The sequence below is a fragment of the Bison bison genome, unplaced genomic scaffold (genome assembly GCF_000754665.1).
Source record: "Bison bison bison isolate TAMUID 2011002044 unplaced genomic scaffold, Bison_UMD1.0 scf7180017863325, whole genome shotgun sequence".
Taxonomy (NCBI): Eukaryota; Metazoa; Chordata; class Mammalia; order Artiodactyla; family Bovidae; genus Bison; species Bison bison.
In genome coordinates this window covers 334,810-356,019 of record NW_011493897.1, presented here as the reverse complement: position 1 = coordinate 356,019, position 21,210 = coordinate 334,810, and the positions used below count along the sequence as shown (strand labels likewise).

At 39.9% G+C, this 21,210-nt stretch overlaps 1 protein-coding gene across 5 annotated transcripts in view; it reads right to left on the bottom strand.

The window, feature by feature from the left end:
- CHD1L (chromodomain helicase DNA binding protein 1-like) overlaps positions 1-20,506 on the bottom strand; it is a 66,788-nt gene extending 46,282 nt beyond the window's left edge. For 2 of the 5 annotated variants that reach the window (XM_010833233.1, XM_010833237.1), the window contains exons 1-2: positions 20,358-20,506; positions 1,157-1,269 (exon numbers count right to left, since the gene is read on the bottom strand). In XM_010833233.1, the coding sequence (XP_010831535.1) occupies positions 1,157-1,269; positions 20,358-20,490 (246 nt within the window). In that variant the 5' untranslated portion in view covers positions 20,491-20,506. Of the gene's footprint in view, positions 1-1,156; positions 1,270-1,379; positions 1,566-2,571; positions 2,588-20,013; positions 20,135-20,357 lie in introns of those variants that run through there. The other 3 variants (XM_010833234.1, XM_010833236.1, XM_010833235.1) reach the window with 3 other exon arrangements.
- Between the last annotated feature and the right edge of the window lie 704 nt (positions 20,507-21,210).

Genomic DNA, 21,210 nt, shown 5'->3' with positions numbered 1-21,210 from the left:
AATCCACCTGCAACGCAGGAGACACTGGTTCGATTCCTAGGTCAGGAAGATCTGCTGGAGAAGAGATAGGCTACCCACTCCAGTATTCTTGGGCTTCCCTTGTGGCTCAGCTGGAAAATAATCCACCTGCAATGTGGGAGACCTGGGTTTGATCCCTGGTTTGGGAAGATCCCTTGGAGAAGGGAAAGGCTACCCACTCCAGTATTCTGGCCTGGAGAATTCCATGGACTGTATAGTCCATGGGGTCACAAAGAGTTGGACATGACTGAGCAACATTCACTTTCACTTTCAACATGGTCAGACTAGACTCTGAGCAGAATTGCTCCAGCTTGATGTTTACTATGTGAGGTCAGACTTAAGGGGAGAGGTTAGTCCTTCTAAAAGGACTAATGGGAACTTCACTCACTCTGTGGGTTCAATGATGAAACCTTTGGAATCAAGAAACTTATACTTCCATGGTTTCTACTCAATTGCCTCTGCACTGACTTTCTTTGGTACACTACAGAGGAATAAACCTCGTGTGATGAACCCAAGGGGTATCTGTGTCTGGACTTTCCATCAATCCAAGACTACCGCTGACCTCTGTCAACATGAGCTGTACTGGTGATTATCCTACTGGCAGGATCAATCTCAAGACAAAACCTGGTAATCCATGCCCAAGGAAGTCACGTCTGATTCTACCCAAGGAGGTAGGTCTGATTCCTACCACTGGAAGGCCAGGTCATTTTAGCAAACAGAGTACCTCCTCTGTAATTCTCTAGCATGGCGGAGAAATGCAAAGTAGCCCCACCATCCACTGAGGGAGACTAATATTAAAAGTGATCCAGTTAACTAGTAAAGTATTGCTAAAGAGGGAAGAGCCAATTTGATCCCTGGGACAGGTATATTTGCTTTATATAGAAAATCCTGCCCATTAATTGTAATTCTATATGTCAAGGGTTAGATTAAAACAAAGGTAGTGACAGTTCAAAACCACCCCCATAATGAGAAAAGCCAAGTCCAAGGTCATGATCTCGTAACAAAAGCTCAGGTATAAAAATACCTGTATACCTCCTAGTATAAAAATACATCCCAATAGTTGGCAGCTAAAAACAGGAATGAGTTGTAAGGAGGTATTCCAGTAGAGGTAAACAGTACTCGCTCCACAGTAACATACCTGGCAGGTCTTACCCAAGCCCATCTCATCCCCCAGGATGCAGCCATTCTGACAGTGGAAGCACTGGGCTAGCCAGTTGACTCCCTGCAGCTGATAAGGGCGTAGATGGATCCCTAGAAATAAAAAAACAAACAAACAGCAAGTCAGAAGAATAGACATTTCAGCACACACACAGGCTATGTTCAAGACCTTCAACCAAAGAACACAGGCTAATTACCCATACCCCAAGCCTACTGGACGTATCTTTTGCTGAGAAGTTACAGATATGCAAATATTTGCTGACTTTCACACTATTTTTTTAACAAACTTTGCCACCACTATAGTCAAAGCCCTAAAACAGCCTGTCAGTGTTACAGGATCCACTTGGCAGATGAGAAAATCAACCTGGGATCTGGCCTCCAGACTGCCTGAGTCTCATGCCAGTGTCCATTCTAGGAAATGAGGTTTTACTGATGCAACGTAACAGCAAAAAACAACACATGGGTGATACACGTGTCTGCTTGCTTAACTGCAACCATTTAAATCTGCCACTGGATGCTAAAGGAAACAAAAAAAATCAAGACAGGATGAGATTAAATCAAGTTTGAATCCAGAAGCAATGCTGTTAAGAATGCAAACAGTGTTGCACCGGCGGTGTTTACCAATGTACAAGGACAGCAGAAAATAGATGTCTGAAGTCCAGAGAGCTCCTGCTGCCTCTCTTTCTCTGGGGTGGGGTGGGGGAAATTCAGTTTCAGAGACTAGCCATATCTTCCGAAGGGGGGAAATCCCAAACATACTTTATAGAAAAACTATTAACAAAAGTAAAACTCTGGTTTGAACTCATCACCTTTAAAAAGAAACTGGGCAACATACAATTGTAAAACATTTAAAAGATTAACAAGTTATTTTTTCTGTAGGTATATAATTATAATTTTTAAATAAAAACATTTACTTTATATATGTAATTTTTGTTTAGAAAAGAAACAATAATTTAGTACATTAAAAAAAAAAAAAAAACACTCCATAAAAATAAAACGCTCCCTCCCTGGTGGTCCAGTGGTTAAGAATCCACCTGCCAATACCAGGGACATGGGTTCAATCCCTGGTCTGGGGAGATTCCACATAGTGCAGAACAACTAAACTCCTGTGCCACAACTACTGAGCCTGCACTCTAGAGAGCACTCTGGTGCTGCCAACCACTGAAGCCCACACACCCTAGAGCCCATGATCTGCAGAAGAGAAGGCACTGCAGTAAGAAGCTGTGCACCACGACTAGCGACCGCACTGCAACTAGAGAAAACACGCACGCAGCAACAAAGACCAGCGCAAACAAAAATAAAGCGTTTTTTAAAAGGCAAATGACAAATGAAAAAAAGATACTGATGGCAAGTAAGGCAGATAAAGGATTACTATTTTTGATATTAAGTACTTACTAAATACCAGCTGCTGCTAAGTCGCTTCAGTCGTGTCCGACTCTGTGCAACCCCACAGACGGCAGGTCCACCAGGCTCTGCCATCCCTGGGATTCTTCAGGCAAGAATACTGGAGTGGGTTGCCCTTTCCTTCTCCAATGCATGAAAGTGAAAAGTGAAAGTGAAGTCACTCAGTCCTGTCCAACTCTTAGCGACCCCATGGACTGCAGCCCACCAGGCTCCTCTGTCCATGGGATTCTCCAGGCAAGAGTACTGGAGTGGGGTGCCATTGCCTTCTCCACTAAATACCAGAGAGAGTAGTAAACAATGTACATTAATTTACCCAATTTAAAGTAGTAACAAGCTCATGCTAGGTATCATCCCCATATTGCATGTGGGAAAATCCAGAAAATTTAAAGAAGATTAAAATATGAACCTTGGAGACTTCTGCTTTTGGGGACATAGAGATGTTCTTTTCATCATTCCTCTGGATAATACAACTAAAAATTCTGAATATTACAAAGAAAATGAACATAACAAGATGACTCTGAAAAGGTGGGGCCAAAGAAGGCAGACTGGTTAGTAACCTTGGGAGCCAGCAAACAACAGTTATGAGTTCCCTGGGTTTCTTTTTGCCTCATATAGCTCAGACTTAGAGGTGAAGAAATTAACCACCCAGAAATGCCAATGTACACAGTAAAGAAAAGTTTAACAAAAGCCTGTTTCCATAGCCAAAGGGAAAAGAAAGCCTAGAGAGACAAAACTTATAACTTCTGGACAATAACCACTCTAGTTAAGCCAAACACTAAAGGGAAAAATCTGTGGCCCCATCCACACCAGCAAAGTCCAAATGGGAGCCTAGACCTCCACCCTCAAGAGATTCAGTGAAGTTCCCATCACCCCTAGGAGGAAGGTACTGGAGACGGCTAACCAGGCAGTCAGGATCTTCATCCCATTCACCAATAATTAAGCCGTCCCACTTCACTTTTCCCTCCCCTACAGTGTCAGTAGAGACCACATAGGGAGCCTGAACTTAGATTCCTACTAGATCATATGAGCCCCATCCCCAACCGGCCCTACAGTGTTAAAGGAGGCCTAGTGGAGACTCAGGATTTTTATCACTGCCTTGGGTTAATGAGACCACCCCTAGCACAGTGCCCATGGGGACCAGATTAGGAGCTAGTACTCTCATTCTCACCCCCTCCCTATTTCCAGGTATTAAGAAAAGCTCAGAGGCGGAGTCTGATTTCTATTTCCACCTGGTAGTAACAAGGCAGCAACCACCTTTCCCTGCTAGAGCAGCATAGACAACTGAACAAAAGGTTTAAATGAGACCTTGAGTCTCAATATGTAAAGTAAGAACTTCCCTGGTGGTCCAGGGGATAAGACTTCACGCTCCCAATGCAGGAAGCCCAGGTTCAATCCCTGATGAGGAAACTAAGATTCCACATATGGAAACTTACTCTGCACACCACAACTAGGGAAGCCCACGTGCCACAATGAAGACCCTGTGCAGCTAAAATAAATTAAAAAAAAAAAAAAGTCCAGTTTTATTAAACATTCATTATACCAAGAACCAGGAAGATTTCAAACTGAATGAAAAAAGACAATCCAGAAATGCCAACATCTAGATGATACAGGTGTTACACTTATTTTAAACCAGCAATGATAAAAGTGCCTCAACAAGCAACTATGAACATGTTTATTAAAATAATTGAAAAAAAAATTGAAAGCATCAGTAAAGAAATAGAAAGTACAAAGAAAAATAATATACTAACAACTACAATAACCGAAGTAAAAAACTCAGAAGATGGGCTTGATAGCAGACTAGAAAAAAGAATTAGTGAACTGGAAGGCAGAACCACAGAAATTACTCAATCTAAACAGAGAGAAAACAGACTGAAAACAGAGCTTCAGGGAACTGCAAGTCTCTAACAAAATATCTACATTCATTCATCGGCATCCCAGAAAGAGAGAGAAACAGGACAGAGCTAAAAAAGTACTCAAAGAAAGAATGGCGGAAAAATTTCCACAATTTGGCAAAAGATCTACAGATTCAAAAAGCTGAATGAACTTCAAAGAGAATAAAAAAATAAACCCAAAGAAATATATACCAAGATACATCATAATTAGGTTTCTAAAAACTTAAAAGAAAGTATCTTAAAAGCAGTCAGAGGCAAATGACGTAAATTACCAGAAGGAAAAAACCAGAAGGCCAACTGTCAGCTTTCTGCATATTCCAAAAAAAAAAAAAAAATGCAATCCAAACACACCTTTATGATACAATGTATTTTGAGTTTCTAAAGTTCACCAAATGAATGGGATGTATCTCTGACACTATTAAGAAGAAGACTGCTTACCGCAGAACAAAATACTTATTTAAGTCAGCAATTTCCAAAAAGCAGGCACTTTGTTCCATATTTGGGGGAAAGGAATAGAGTCAAGTTCTCTCCTAATAAATTTCTGGGAAATGAAAATTTTAATGTAAAATGAAAAACCATAATTATACTAGAAGAAAAACATTTAGGCCATTAAGTACAAATTCAGAATAGCAGTCCTTTCTAAGCAGAATGCTAATGGCAAAACTCACATGCTACAAGGCTAAAAGTTCTGACTACAAAGAATTATTAAACATCATCATTGATATACATACACACATGCAACAAAATCAAAAGACAAATAACATGTCAGAAAACATATTTCCATTATACATGACAAATATTTAATTTTTCAATGCAAGCAAGAGCCTACAAAGCAAAAACAAACCTCAATAAAAAATGCTCAACAACCCTTTGAGCATGCATATGGAGGCCTGTGCGGGCACGTGTGCTCCAGGCCAGCTTCAGGAACAGATGCTGGTGAGAGGAACACACGCAAAGGTGGGGCTGACACAGAGAGTCCAGAGACCTAACCAGAGAAGTGTTGAGGTCTACTGGGGAGGCAGGGATAGGCTACAGCTCACCATGGGGGGCAAGAACATGGCTAGAGAAAGCACCAGAGAACTCTTTTTCTTTTTTATCTTTTATTTTTATATATTTTTTTTTAATTTTTTTGCTGTTGTGGTTCTGTCTTGTTCCACTTTTATTTTTATTGTTCTCTTGTTCTATATGTTTTTAATTTTTCTAATTTTACCTTATTTTTGTCCTTTGGTACTGTTCTGCTCTTTTTCTGTTTATTGCTTGTTTTTTTTTGGCTATGCCACATGACTTGCAGGGTCTTGGTTCCCAGGCCAGGGCTTGGATCTGAGACCCTGTGGTGGGGGAACTGACACCACGCCATTGGACGAATAGAGAACTTCAGATCCAGGAAATATTAATCAATGTGAACTCTCCCAGAGGTCTTCATCCTAGCACCAAGGCCCATCTCCACCCAACTGCCTGCAAACTCCAGAGCTGGACCCATTTCTTGGCAAGGATAGAGAAAATACGAGAAATGTTTAACAAGGACCTAAAGAATTAAAGAACAAATAGACAGTGATGAACAACACAATAAATGAAGACTCTCCTCAGAGGCAGAGAGGCAGGTGAGCAGCAGCCAGAGGCAGAAAGCAAGGAGCCGCTGCAATCTCAGCCCCAAACACCGCATCTCCCCCAAGCTGTGAGCAAGCCACCAGCCGCTACCCACGTGTTCCCAGGATCCTGAACACCACAGAGCTATAGAGGGTATCACAGCCTGAGACCAACTCCCCTGAGGAGATGCATGGCCCACCTGGGGCTGTACCCCCACGGTGCACCCTGCACTCGGGAGCCCTAGCACTTGGACTCGGCAGGTGCACACCGCCTTGAACTATGGCAATTCCTGGGTGATCCATCCATTTCAAGGGCTCCCCACACACACCAGTGGTGCCTGTTTGCAGTGTCCCTCCCTTTCCACATCTTCCCTCATGGCTCAATCAGTAAAGAAACTGCCTGCAATGCAGGAGACCTGGGTTCAATCCCTGGGTTGGGTGGGAAGATCCCCTGGAGAAGGGAATGGCAACCCACTTCAGTATTCTTGCCTGGAGAATCCCATGGACAGAGGAGCCTGAAGTACAGTCCACGGGGTTGCAAAGAGTTGGACACAACTTGGTGACTGACACTTTCACTTGCTGTCTCCACAGCACAAGTGAGCCTGAATAAGTGGCCAGTTTCACCCCTTCATGTCAGGGTGGAGATCAGACACTGAAGGAAAACTTGCAAACAGAGGAGGCCAGCCTAAGCAAAGAAAAGAATGGGGAACTGCCCCCAGAAGCAGCAGGTGCAACAGATTAAAACCCCACAGTCAAACTGAGACTGTGCATTTGAGGGGCAACTGTACACGTTGGGAACAACTACAGCTGGAATAAGGGAATATCTGACACTGAACTGACTCCACACTGCCCACAACAGCTCCAGAGACATTCCTAGATATACTGGAGGACTTTCTGAGTAGGCAACTCAACTAGCAGAAACACAGAGAAATCAAATGAACATTCATCTCACTACCACCATATATATCCTTCTGCTTCTTACTGAAATATTTAAAAGAAACTTTTTTCTTCATTATTATTATTTTTTTAATTTTCAAAAATTTTATTATTTTTTAATTTCTCATATTTCAATTCCTATTTTTCTTTCTTCCCCTCTTATTTTTCTTTTTTCCCCTCATACTGTCCTAATACAGCTCTTTGTTACTCCTTTAGTTTTTATAGCCTAATTTCACTTTAAAAAAAAAACAACAACTTAATTTTGAAATAAATTCCGTATTTTTACATTGTGCTTTTGAGAGTCTAATTTTTATTCCAGGTTCTTAATTTTTGCTTTTCTATCTTTTGTTATTAATTTTGTATCTTTAAGAGCCTAATTTTTAGTACCCATTTTCACTTAGGGAGTTGATTATTAGCTTGATTGCTCTTCCCTTTTGACTCTTTTTTTCTCCTGGTCACCTCTTTCTCCTTCCTCCCTATTCTCTTCTCTATATAAACTCTGTGACTCCCTTCGGGTGTTCCTGGCTGTGGAGAGTTGTTTCATCATTAACCTATGGGTTTTGTCTTTTGTGCTATGTGGATGGAGAAGTCTTGATGCTACTGTAAGATGTCAGGACTGAAACCCAGAGGCAGGAGGCTCAACTCCAGAACTTCTGACCATCATAAAACTCCTGACAACAGAGAACATTAATACACCAAAGTCCACCCAAAACCCTCCACACCTACACTGAGTCTAAGCTCCACCCAAGAGCCAGCAAGCTCCAGTGCAAGACATCCCAAGCTAATCCTCCAGCAAAACAGAACACAATCTTGAACATTAACAGACAGGCTCCCCAAAGCCACACCAAATTCACAGATACCCCAAAACTCTCTACTGGACACTGCACTGCCCTCCAGAGAGATGAGATCCAGCTCCATCAACCAGAATACACACACAAGTTCACCCAGTCCGGAAATCTTCACAAGCCACTGGTCCAACCCTACCCATAGGGAGCAGACTCCACAACTAAGAGGAACTACAACCCTCCAGCCAGAAGAAAGGAGACCGCAAACACAGCAAACAGAATGAAAAGCCAGAGAAATACCCAGCAGGTGAAGGAACATGTAAAAACCCACCAAACCAAACCAAAGAGGAGATAGAGTCTATCTGAAAAAGAATTCAGAATAATGATAGTAAAGATGATCCAAAATCTTGAAAGCAAAATGGAGATACAGATAAGCACACTAGACACATGGCTTGAGAAGATGAAAGAAATGTTTAGCAAGGATCTAGGAGAAATAAAGAATAGTCAATCAGCAATGAGCAATGCAATAACTGAGATTAAAAACACTCTGGAGTGAACCAACAGTAGAGTACCTGAGGCAGAAGAAAGGGTAAGTGAACTGGAAGACAAAATGGTGGAAATAAATGAAGCAGAGTGGAAAAAAGATAAAAGAATAGAAAGAAATGAGGACAGTCACAGAGACCTCTGGGACAATGTTAAGCACCCCAACATTTGAATTATAAGCATCCCAGGAGAAGAAGACAAAAGGAAAGGGCATGAGAAAATATTTGAGGAAGTAATAGTTGAAAACTTCCCTAAAATGGGGATGGAAATAGCCACCGAAGTCCAAGAAACCCAGAGAATCTCATACAGTATAAACCCAAGGAGAACATGCCAAGATACTTATTAATCAAACTAACTAAAATTAAATACAAAGAAAAAATAATAAAAGCACCAAACAACTTGAAAGGAGAACAGTCAATCTTTCAACAAAAACTCTGCAGGACAGAAGGGAATGGCAGGATATACTTAAAGTGATGAAAGGGAAAAACCTATAACCAGGATTACTCTACCCAGCAAGGATATCATTCAGATTCGAAGGAGAAATCAAAAGCTTTCAGACAAGCAAAAGCTAAGAGAATTCAGCACCACCAAACCAGCTCTTCAACAAATGCTAAAGGATCTTATTTAGACAGGAAACACAGAAAAAAGGTTTATAGAAACAAACTCCAAACACAATGGTAACAGGATAATACTTATCAATAATTACCTTAAACATAAATGGGTTAAATGCTCCAACCAAAAGACAGAGACTGGCCAAATGGATACAAAAGCAAGACCCCTTTATATGCTGCCTACAAAAGATCCATCTCAAACCTAGGGACACATACAGACTCAAAGTCAGGGGCTAGGAAAAATATTTCATGCAAATGGAGACCAAAAGAAAGCAGAAGTAGCAATACTCATATCAGATAAAATAGACTTTAAAATAAAGACAGTTATAAGAGACAAAGGACACTTTGACAAAGAAGTACATAATGATCAAGGGATTAATCCAAGAAAAGAACATAAAAATTGTAAACATATATATGCACCCAGCATAGGAACACCTCAATACATAAGGCAAATGCTAACAACTATTAAAGGAGAACTCAACAATAACACAATAATAGTGGGGGACTTTAATACCCCACTCACACTGATGGACAGATCATCCAGACAGAAAATTAACATGGAAACTCAAGCTTTAAATGATACATTGGACCAGTTGGTCCTAATTGGTATCTACAGGGCATTTCACCCAAAAACAATGGATTTCATCTTTTTCTCAAGTGCAAGTGGAACATTCTCCAGGGTATATCACATCCTGGGCCACAAATTAAGCCTTGGTAAATTTTTTAAAAATTGAGATCATTTCAAGCATCTTTTCTGATTACAACTAAGATATCAACTACAGAAAAATATAAAAGTATAAAAAACACAAACATATGAAGGCTAAACGAAATGCTTCTGAACAACCAACAGATCACTGAAGAAATCAAAATGGAAATAGAAATATGCATTGAAGCAAATGATAATGAAAATACAACAATGCAAAATCTATGGGATTTAGTAAAAGCCATGCTTAGAGGGACTTCATAGCAATACAAGCCAACCTCAAGAAACAAGAGAAACATCAAACAAACAATCTAACCTTAATCCTAAAACAACTAGAAAAAGAAGAACAACAACAAAAAACCCAAAGTTAGTAGAAGGAAATAAATCATAAAAATCAGAATAGAAATAATGAAAAGGAAATGAAGGAGACTATAGCAAAGATCAATAAAACTAAAAGCTGGTTCTTTGAGAAGATAAACAAAGTACACAACTGTTAGCCAGACTTGTCAAGGAAAAAAAGACTCAAATCAATGAAATTAGAAATGAAAATGGAGAAATTAAGACAGACAACACAGATATACAAAAGATCGAGTGCTGGAGTGGGGTGCCATTGCCTTCTCCACGAAAGATCATAAGCGACTACTATCAGCAACTATATGCCAATAAAATGGACAACTTGGAAGAAATGGACAAATTCTTAGAAAAGTATAACCTTCCAAAACTGAAACAGGAAGACAGAAAATGTGAACAGACCAATCACAAGCATGAAAATCGAAACTGTAATAAAAAAATCTTCCAACAAACAAAAGCCCAGGACTAGATGGCTTCACAGGTAAATTCTACCAAAAATTTAGAGAAGAGCCAACACCTATTCTACTCAAACTTCCAGAAAATTGCAGAGGAAGGAAAACTCCCAAACTCATTCTATGAGGCCACCATCACCCTGATACCAAAACCAGACAAAGAAGCCACAAAAAAAGAAAACTACAGGCCAATATCACTGATGAACATAGATGCAAAAATCCTCAAAAAAATTCTAGCAAACAGAATCCAACAACATATTAAAAAGATCATATAGCATGACCAAGTGGGCTTTATTCCAGTGCAAGGATTCTTCAATATTTGCAAACTAATCAATGTGATACACCATCTCAACAAACTAAAAGATAAAAACCATATGATTGTTTCAGTAGATGCAGAGAAAGCCTTTGACAAAATCCAATACCCATTTATGATAAAAATTCTCCAGAAAGTAGGCATGGAAGGAACATACCTTAACATAATAAAAGTCATATATAATAAACACACAACAAACATTATCCTCAATGGCAAAAAATTGAAAGCATTTTCTCTAAAAGCAGGAACAAGACAAGGGTGCCTACTCTCACTACTACTATTCAACATAGTTTTGTAAGTCCTAGCCACAGCTATCAGAGAAGGAAAATAAAAGGAATCCACATTGGAAAAGAATTGACTCTCACTGCAGATGACATGATCCTCTACATAGAAAACCTAAAGATGCCACTGGAAAATTACTAAAACTAATCAATAAATATAGTAAAGTCACAGGATATAAAGTTAATACACAGAAATCCATTGCACTCTTATACTCTAACATTGAAAAATCATAAAGAGAAATTAAGAAAACAAACCCATTCACCATTGCACTGAAATGAATAAAATACTTAAGAATAAATTTACCCAAAGAGACAAGACTCATATACAGAAAACTAAAACACTGAAGAAAGAAGTCAAACAGAGAAATATGCTATGTTCTTGGATTAGAAGAATCAATATAATGAAAATGAATTTACTATTCAAAGCAATCTATAGATTCAATGCAATCCCTATCAAAACTACCAATGGTATATTTCACAGAACTAGAACAAACAACTTCATAATTTGTATGGAAACACAAAAGACCCTGAACAGCTAGAGCAATCTTGAGAAAGAACAGAACTGGAGGAATCAACCTTCCTGACTTACGACTACACTACAAAGCTACAGCTATCAAAACAGTACAGTACTAGCACAAAGACAGAAATATAGATCAATGGAACAAACTAGAAAGTCCAGAGCTAAATCCACTCACCTATGCAGAGTTTACCTTTGACAAAGGAGGCAAAAATACATAATGGAGAAAAGATAGCCTCTTCAACAAATGGTCCTGGGAAAACTGATCAACTACATGTAAAAGAATGAAACTAGAACACTTTTTAACACTATACACAAAAATAAAATGCAAAATGGATTAAAGACCTAAATGTAAGACCAGAAACTATAAAACTCTTGGAGGAAAACACAGGCAGAACACTCTCCATCATAAATCACAGGAAGATCCTCATGATCCACCTCCCAGAGTAATGGAAATAAAAACAAAAATAAACAAATGGGACTAATTAAACTTGAAAGCTTTTGCGCAACGAAGGAAACTATAAACAAGGTGAAAAGACAGCCTTCAGAATGGGAGAAAATAATAGCAAACTAAACAAGTGACAATCTCCAAAATACACAAGCAGCTCACGAAGCTCAATACCTGAAAAATGAACAACTCAGTCAAAAGGTGGACAAAAGACCTAAACAGACATTTCTCCAAAGAAGTCATATAGATGGCTAATAAACATATGAAAAGATGCTCAACGTCACTCATTATTAGAGAAATGCAAATCAAAACCACAATGAGGTGTCATCTCAAGCTGGTCAGAATGGCCATCATCAAAAAGTGTACAAACACTAAATGCTGGAGAGGGTGTGGTGAAAAGGGAACCCTCTTCCACTGTTGGTGGGAATGCAAACTAGTACAGCCACTATACAAAACAGTGTGGAGATTCCTTAAAAAACTCGGAATAAAACAGCCATACAACCCAGCAATCCCAATGCTGGGCGTATACCCTGAGGAAACCAGAATTGAAAGAGACACATGTACCCCAATGTTCATTGCAGCACTATTTACAATAGCCAGGACATGGAAGCAATCTAGGTATCTATCAGCAGATGAATGGACAAGAAAGTTGTGGTACACATACACAATGGAATATTACTCAGCTATAAAAAGAATGCATTTGAGTCAGTTCTAATGAGATGGATGAACCTAGAGCCTATTATCAGAGAAGGCAATGGCACCCCACTCTAGTACTCTTGCCTGGAAAATCCCATGGATGGAGGAGCCTGGAAGGCTGCAGTCCATGGGGTCGCTTAGGGTCGGACATGACTGAGCAACTTCATTTTCACTTTTCACTTTCATGCATTGGAGAAGGAAATGGCAACCCACTCCAGTGTTCTTGCCTGGAGAATCCCAAGGACGGGGAAGCCTGGTGGGCTGCCGTCTATAGGGTCACGCAGAGTCGGACACGACTGAAGTGACTTAGCAATAGCAATAGAGCCTATTATAGAGTGAAATAAGCCAGAAAGAGAAAGACAGATACTGTATACTAATGCATATATATATATATATATACACATACACACACACACACACGAAATTTAGAAAGATGACACCGACGATCAATGCTACATACAGGGCAGCAAATACAGACGTAAAGAATAGACTTTTGGACTCAGTGGGAAAAGGAGAGTGAAGGATGATTTGACAGAATGGCACTGAAATATATACATTACCATATGTAAAATAGATGACCACTGTAAGTCTGATGCATGAAGCAGGGCACCCAAAGCCAGTGATCTGGAACAGCCTCGAGGGGTGGAGTGGGGAGGAGTGGGAGGGGGTTCAGGATTGGGGGGACATGTGTGTAGTGTACCTATGGCCAACTCATATTGAATATCGCAGAAACCATCACAATATTGTAATTATCCTCCAATTAAAATAAATAAAAATGAAATTAAAAATACACTAGAAGGAATCAATAGCAGGATAACTGAGACAGAAGAATGAATAAGTGAGCTAAAAGGTAGAATAGTGGAAATAACTGCAAAGGAGCAGAATAAAGAAAAAGAATGGAAAGAAATGAGAGGCTCAGAGACTTTAAACTCACCAACGTTTGAATAACAGTGATCCCAGAAGAAAAAAGAGAAAAAGGGTCTGAGAAAATATTTGAAGAGATTATAGCCGAAAAATCCCCTAACATGGGAAAAGAAATAGCCATCCAAGTTTAAGAAGCAGAGTCCCGTACAGGGTAAACCCAAGGAGAAACATGGCAAGACACATATTAATCAAACAAATACTAAATTTAAAAAAAAAAATACTAATGCAAGGGAAATGCAAAACAAAATAACATACAAGGGAATCTCCACAAAGTTATCAGCTGATTTTTCAGAAGAAATTCTGCAGGCCAGAAGAGACTGGCAGGATATATTGAAAATAATGAAAGGGAAAAACCTACTTTACTCTACCTAGCAAAGATCTCATTCAGATTCAAAGGAGAAATCAAAAGCTTTACAGACAAGCAAAAGCTAAGAGAATTCAGCACTACCAAAACAGCTTTACAACAAATGCTAAACTCCAGGCAGGAAACACAAAAGAACAAAAAGACCTACAAAAACACACCCAGAATAATAAAGAAAATGGTAATAGGAACATGTATATTGATAATTATCTTAAATGTAAATGGATTAAATGCTCCAACCAAAAGAAACAGATTGGCTGAATGGATACAAAAACAAGATCTGAATGTATGGTTCATCCCTGGTGGCTCAGATGGTAAAGAATCTGCCTGCAATGCTGGAGACCTGGGTTCGATCCCTGGGTTGGGAAGATCCCCTTGGGAAGGAAATGGCAACCCATTCCAGTACTCCTGCCTCGAACATGGACAGAGGAGCCTGGCAGGCTACAGTCCACGTGATCGCAAAGAGCTGGACATGACTGATCAACTAAGCACACAGCACACTAGAGACTTACTTCAGACCTAAAGACACATACAGGCTGAAAGTGAGGGGATGGGAAAAGACATGCCATGCAAATGGAAATCAAAAGAAAGCGGGAATAGCAATACTTAGATAAAACAGACGTAAAAATAAAAAGACTTAAAAGAGACAAAGAAGGTCACTACATAATGATCAAGGGATAAATCCAAGAAGATATAACACATAAATATGTATGCACCTCAATAAATAATGAAAATGCTAACAGCCATAAAAAGGAAAACTGACAGGAACACAATAATAGTGGGGGACTTTAACACCCAACTTACACAAATGGAATCATCACCTAGACAGAAAATAAGGAAACACGGCTTTAAATGCCAATATAGACCAGGCAGGTTTAATTGCTAGTTATAGGACATTCTCCCCGAAAGCAGCATATTACACTTTCTTCTCAAGTGCACATGGAACATTCTCCAGGATAGATAACATCATGGGTCACAAATTAAGCCTCAGTAAATTTTAAAAAACTGAAATCGTATCAAGTATCTTTTCTGACCACAACATTATGAGACCAGAAGTCAATAACGGGGGGTGGGGGGTGGGGGGGAATGTAAAAAACAAAAAAACCCCACAAACACAAGGAGGCTAAACAATATGACACAAAATAACCAAGACATCACTGAAGAAATCAAAGAGCAAATTTAAAAATACATAGAAACAAATGAAAATACGATGACCCAAAATCTACCTATGAAGCAAAAGAAGTTCTAAGAACGAAGTGTATAGCAATTCAGTCCTACCTCAACAAACAAGAAAAAACTCAAACAACCTAACCTTATACCTAAAGCAATCATAAAAATCAGAGCAGAAATAAATGAAATACTGAGTTGGCCAAAGAATTCCTTTGAGTCTGTCCATAAGATACTATGGAATAACTTGAATTAACTTTTTGGCCAACCCAGTAGAAATAAAACAATAGCAAAAATCAATGAAACTGCAGCTGGTTATTGATAAACCCTTAGCCAGACTCATCAAGAATAAAAGGGACAAGATTCAAATCAATAAAATTAGAAATGAAAAATGGAGAAATTACAACTGACACCACAGAAATACCAAGGATCAAAAGAGACTACTTAAAACAACTATTTGCCAATAAAATGGACAACATGGAAAAAATGGACCAATTCTTAGAAAGGTACCATCTTCCAAGACTGAACCAAGACTAAACCAATAGAAAATATAAACAGACCAATCACCAGTAATGAAATTGAAACTATAATTAAAAATCTTACAACAAACAAAAGTCCAGGACCAGAATGGCTTCACAGGCGAATTCTATCAAACATTTAGAGACAAGCTAACACTCATTCTCAAACTCTTCCAAAAAACTGCAGAGGAAGGAACACTTCCAAGCTCAATTTACAAGGCCACCATCACCCTAATACCCAAACCAGACAAAGATATCACAAAAAAAGAAAATTACAGACCATATCACTGATGAACACAGACACAAAAATCCTCAACAAAATACCAACAAACAGAATACAACAACATATTAAAAGGATCATACATCATGATCAAGTGGGCTTCATCCTGGGGATGCAGGGATTCTTCAACAAATGCAAATCGATATACCATGTTAACAAATTAAAGAATAAAAACCATATGGTCAGCCAAAGCACACATCAAGAAACTTGAAGAAGCTGAAAGGAAGAGCCAGCACCAGCTAGAGAATTTGGAACGAGAACAGAGATTTTTAAAGCGGCGACTGGAACAGCTGCAGGGTCCTCAAGAGATGGAACGAATACAAATGGACAGCATTGGATCAACTATTTCTTCAGATCGTTCTGATTCAGAGCGAGGTAGGCAGTGAGCTTCTTCCCTAATGAAACAAAGCGTCCCTGTCTCTGAATTTAGAGAGGGTAGGATGGGTGGCATTGTGTTTGCTTCCTTCTTCTGCACCAACACTGTATGTAGCATTCTAGAGTTTATGCAGTCACAACATTGTCTAGCAATGCCTGTGTGAACTGTAGAACATTTTTTCTTGACTATATATATATACACACATATATATATATATCAAATATTCTACTTTGAAAAAATTTTAAAGTTGTAAGTTTTCTGTAGAAAATTGTTGAGTTCTCATATACCCTTCACCCAGGTTCCTCTAACGTTAATCTTATGTAACCATAATACAGCTATCAAAACCAAGAAATTAACATTCATAAAATACTATTAATCTATTAACCTTATTCAGACTTCACTACTTTTCCTAATAATGTTCTGTGTCTGATCCAGGATCCAGTGTAAGATCTCCATTGCCTTAGAAATATTTCTTCAGTCTTTCTTTTGTGACCATGACACATTTGAAGAATATTGGTCAGTTATTTTATACAGTGTTCCTCAATTTGGGTTTATCTGATGTTTTCTGTTAGACTGAGGTGTTACACATTTGAGGGAAGAAAATACCACAGAAGTGATGTTGTGCCCTTCTTAGTTCATTATATCAGAAAGATACATGACGTTGATATGTTTTATTACTGGTGATGTTTTTATATCTGTATTTTAAAGTACCACACCCTCCATTTCTCGTAACATCTGTCCCAGAACATTTGTCTTTGACATAATTAAAGAAAAAAACAACCAGAAAAGAAAAACAAACAAACAAAAAAAAAACCATATGGTCACCTCAATAGATGCAGAAAAAGCTTTTGACAAAATTCAACACCTATTTATGATAAAAATCCTCCAGAAAGTAGGCATAGAGGGAATCTATCTCAACATAAAGGTCATATATGAAAAACCCACCACAAACATCATTCTCAATGGTGAAAAACTAAAAGCATTTCCTCTAAGATCAGGAATAAGACAAGGATGTCCACTCTCACCACTATTATTCAACATAATTTTGGAAGTCTAGGCATTGCAATCTGATAAGAAAAAGAAAAGGAATCCACACTGGAGAAAAAGAAGCAAAAGTGTCACTGTCTGCAGATGACATGAAACTATACACAGAAAATCCTAAAGACGCCAGCAGAAAACCACTAGAGCCAATGAATCTGGTAAAGCTGCAGTATACAAAATTAATGCACAGAAATTTCTATTACTCCTACACACTAACAATAAAAGATAGGAAAGATTTAAAAAAAAAAAACAACAACATTTACCACTGCAACAAAACAAATAAAATATCTAGGAATAAACCGACCTAAGGAGGTAAAAGACCTGTACTCAGAAAACTATTAAGAAACTGATGAAAGAAATCAAAGATAACACTAACAGGTGAGAGATATACCATGTTCTTGGAAGAATCAATACTACCCAAAGCAACCTACAGATTCAATGCAATCCCTATCAAATTACCAATGGCATTTTCCACAGAATTAAAAGAAAAAAATTTTACAGTTTGTATGGAAACACAAAAGACCCCAAATAGCCAAAGCAATCTTGAGAAAACAAAATGGAGCAGGAGGAATCAGACTCTCTGGCTTCAGATTATACTACAAAGCAACAGTAATCAAGACAGTATGGTACTGACACAAGAACAGAAATATTAGATCAATGCAACAGGATAGAAAGCCCAGAGATAAACCCACATTCCTATGGTCACCTAATCTATGACAAAGGAAGCATGTAAATACAATGGAGAAAAGACAGTCTCTTCAATAAGTGATGCTGGGAAAACTGGACAGCCACGTGTAAAAGAATGAATTAGAACACTTCCTAACACATACACAAAAATAAACTTAAAATGGATTAAAGACCAGATACTGTAAAACTCTTAGGGGAAAACACAGGAAGAACACTTACATAAATCACCACAAGATCTTTTTAGACCTACCTTCTACAGTAATGAAAATAAGAACAAAAATAAACAAATGGGGCCTAATTAAACTTAAAAGCTTTTGTACAGCAAAGAAAACCATAAATGAGATGAAATGACAACCCTCAAAATGGAGGAAAATAGCAAACGAAATAAATGATGAGATTAATCTCCAAAATAAAAATAAAAAATGAAAAAATCAGCCTGTACCTACTAAATACGCAACCCACTCCAGGAGCCTGGCAGGCTACAATCCAGAGTCACAAAGAGTTGGATATGACTGAAGTGACTTAGCACACATATACGCACTAAATATATTGAAGAATAAATGACAATAAGGAAAAAATTTATGGTTTCATAAAAATGAAAGCCCATTTTTGCACTTCTCCCTCAGTCCTGGCCCCACCATGGAAAAGAGAGAGAAAAAGAAATGATATATACAAACATATGCATGCATGCAAAGGCCAAGAACTAGCAGGAAACATAATAGTATGTCATAGAATTATGTATATTACTGTTCTCCTTTATGCATAGAATATTACCCTAAATGTTTTACAGAAAACATGTACTACTCTGTTAAAAATGAAAAAATCAGAAGGAAAAAAAACACAAATAATTTTTAAAAATACAAAAAATAAAAACGAAAAAATGAAAATTCAGTAAGCATTTTTAACCAAAGAATAGTTTCTCAGAACATTAATTTATTCAAATAGAAATAGGAATTTCAAGTTACAATATTAAATGGTTATTCCCGAGTATACTTTTCTACTTTTTCCTTTCTCCACACTACGCACTTATCCATGCCCAGCACCAAACTTCCGTATTTGTCTATTTACCTCTTCATTCACTCACTCTAATTCTTCCAGGCAAACCTGCAATCTCGTACCTATCTTGTCAATTTTACTATAACAGCACTGGTCCATGTGTATATTTCTCCAGGTGAATTATCAACAGTCCAGTATCAATGTGCACATTTGATCTAGCCTTCTCTCACACATCGTATCATACCCAAAAACACATGCAAGGAAACAGGCAAACACACAAGCACGTATAAACTCTGGCTTTATAAACAGATAAACTTTACACCAAACACATAAGCATCAGACCATAAATTCACATTTAACATGGATAACATTCCTTACGAGCTTCCCGGGTGGCAAAGCAGGAGACGCAAGAGATATGGGTTCGATATCTGGGTTGGGAAGGTCCCCTAGAGAAAATGGCAACCCACTCTAGTATTCTTGCCTGGGAAATCCCACCGACAGAGGAGCCTGGCGGGCTACAGTCCAGGGGTCGCAAAAGAATAAGACACGACTTAACGACTAAACAACAACAAACAACAACTCTCCACCCTGTGGTCTCCATCCAGAAACACGATCAGCCTCCCTGCCTGAAGACCTCAAGGGGATGCAAGCTTTGCGCTTCTAAGATTCTAGGGAAGGGCTAGTACAAATAAAATAGTTGCACGCAGAAAAGCGCTGATGAACTTTGCTTAGCTTCATATTTCAAATTATAACGTTGGAGGAGAATTAACCAGTGGAGAACTATCACTGTGCGAGCCGGGTAAACGAAGAAGAAAACTGAAGCTCGGAGACGAGTTCTGATCGTTTTACAGAAGCAACCAATTAAACGCCCCAAGCTAGGCCTCCAAACCCACCAGAACACAAACTTGAAACCCACACCCTTGGGGCGCTAGGACAGTCTCCACCTCTTGAGAGAGAGGAACGTCTTACCTCAGCGACTGGGGCCTCAACAAGTTCCCCCTCCCCAGGGCCGGCGCGCCGGGTAGCTGGAGCAGCGGGCTTCCCCTCTGGGAATCCCATTTCTCCCGCGTCCGCCGGCCGCGCGCGCTGCGCAGGCGGGGCAAAGGCCACCCGGCACAAGGCGGAGTTCCTCTCCGCCCAGCCCCGCCGCAAGGGCGGGAAAGGAAGGCCCTGGTGTCTGTAGGTTTGAAACCGACGGGAAGGTCCACCCGCGGCGCCGCCGGACCGTTCCTGGCAACGGGTACAGAGGCCCGGGCGAGGAGAGTCCCAACGAGTCGGCCGGCGTGGGCGGAAGTTCGCCTGAAGCCACTGACCTGTGAGGCCCCACTGCCGCAAGTCCTGCTCCTGCACCCGCGCCCGCAGCGCCTCCGCTCGGCTCTTGCTCTGAAGAGCCATAAGAAAGCCGGGCATGTCGCCCTCCGGGGTCGCAGCTCCCACACGCTCCATCCAGTCGGGCGAAGCACCGCCCCGCGCCGCCGCCCCGCCCCTCGAGCGTCCTTCCCGACGTTCTCGGCCAGAACCCCCGGGCGCCGCCGCCGCCAGAGGGCGCTCCTGCTCTGAGTTTTGAGAGCCGAGGGTGCTCGAAGGTCCCCTACCCGCTGTTGAACGCTTGCAGCTGGGTGCATGTGGGGCCGCTCACACGTGTGTCTCTGGGCTGAGCTTATGTCCGCTCTAGGCGACTGATCACCTGAAACGCTCGTCATTCACTTGTTATTTAATCAACATTAAATGTGCTCTGTTGGCTTCTGGGGTTATAGCTCTGCCCCCCAGCGATTTTCGGCAACATTGTAGAGTTCAGTTTACAGTATTAATAAATTGGTTTGAGCCCTGAAATCCTTACTTGCTCCCTGTAGTCTGTAGGCCGGAACCTCTGAATGGTAGTAAATTAAACATACGAAGAATGTCATGGCCACAATGGATTTCTCAAGTGAATTACAGAGAGCAAATTGAAGCTATGTGTTAGCGAGTCACCATGACTCAGCATTAGCTTTGATTGAATACACTGGTTAAGGAAATGGCAACCCACTCCAGTATTCTTGCCTGGAGAATCCCAGGGACGGAGGAGCCTGGTGGGCTGCCGTCTATGGGGTCGCACAGAGTTGGACACGACTGACGCGGCTTAGCAGCAGCAGCAGCAAGGAGTAGTAATTTATGATTCACTTCAGT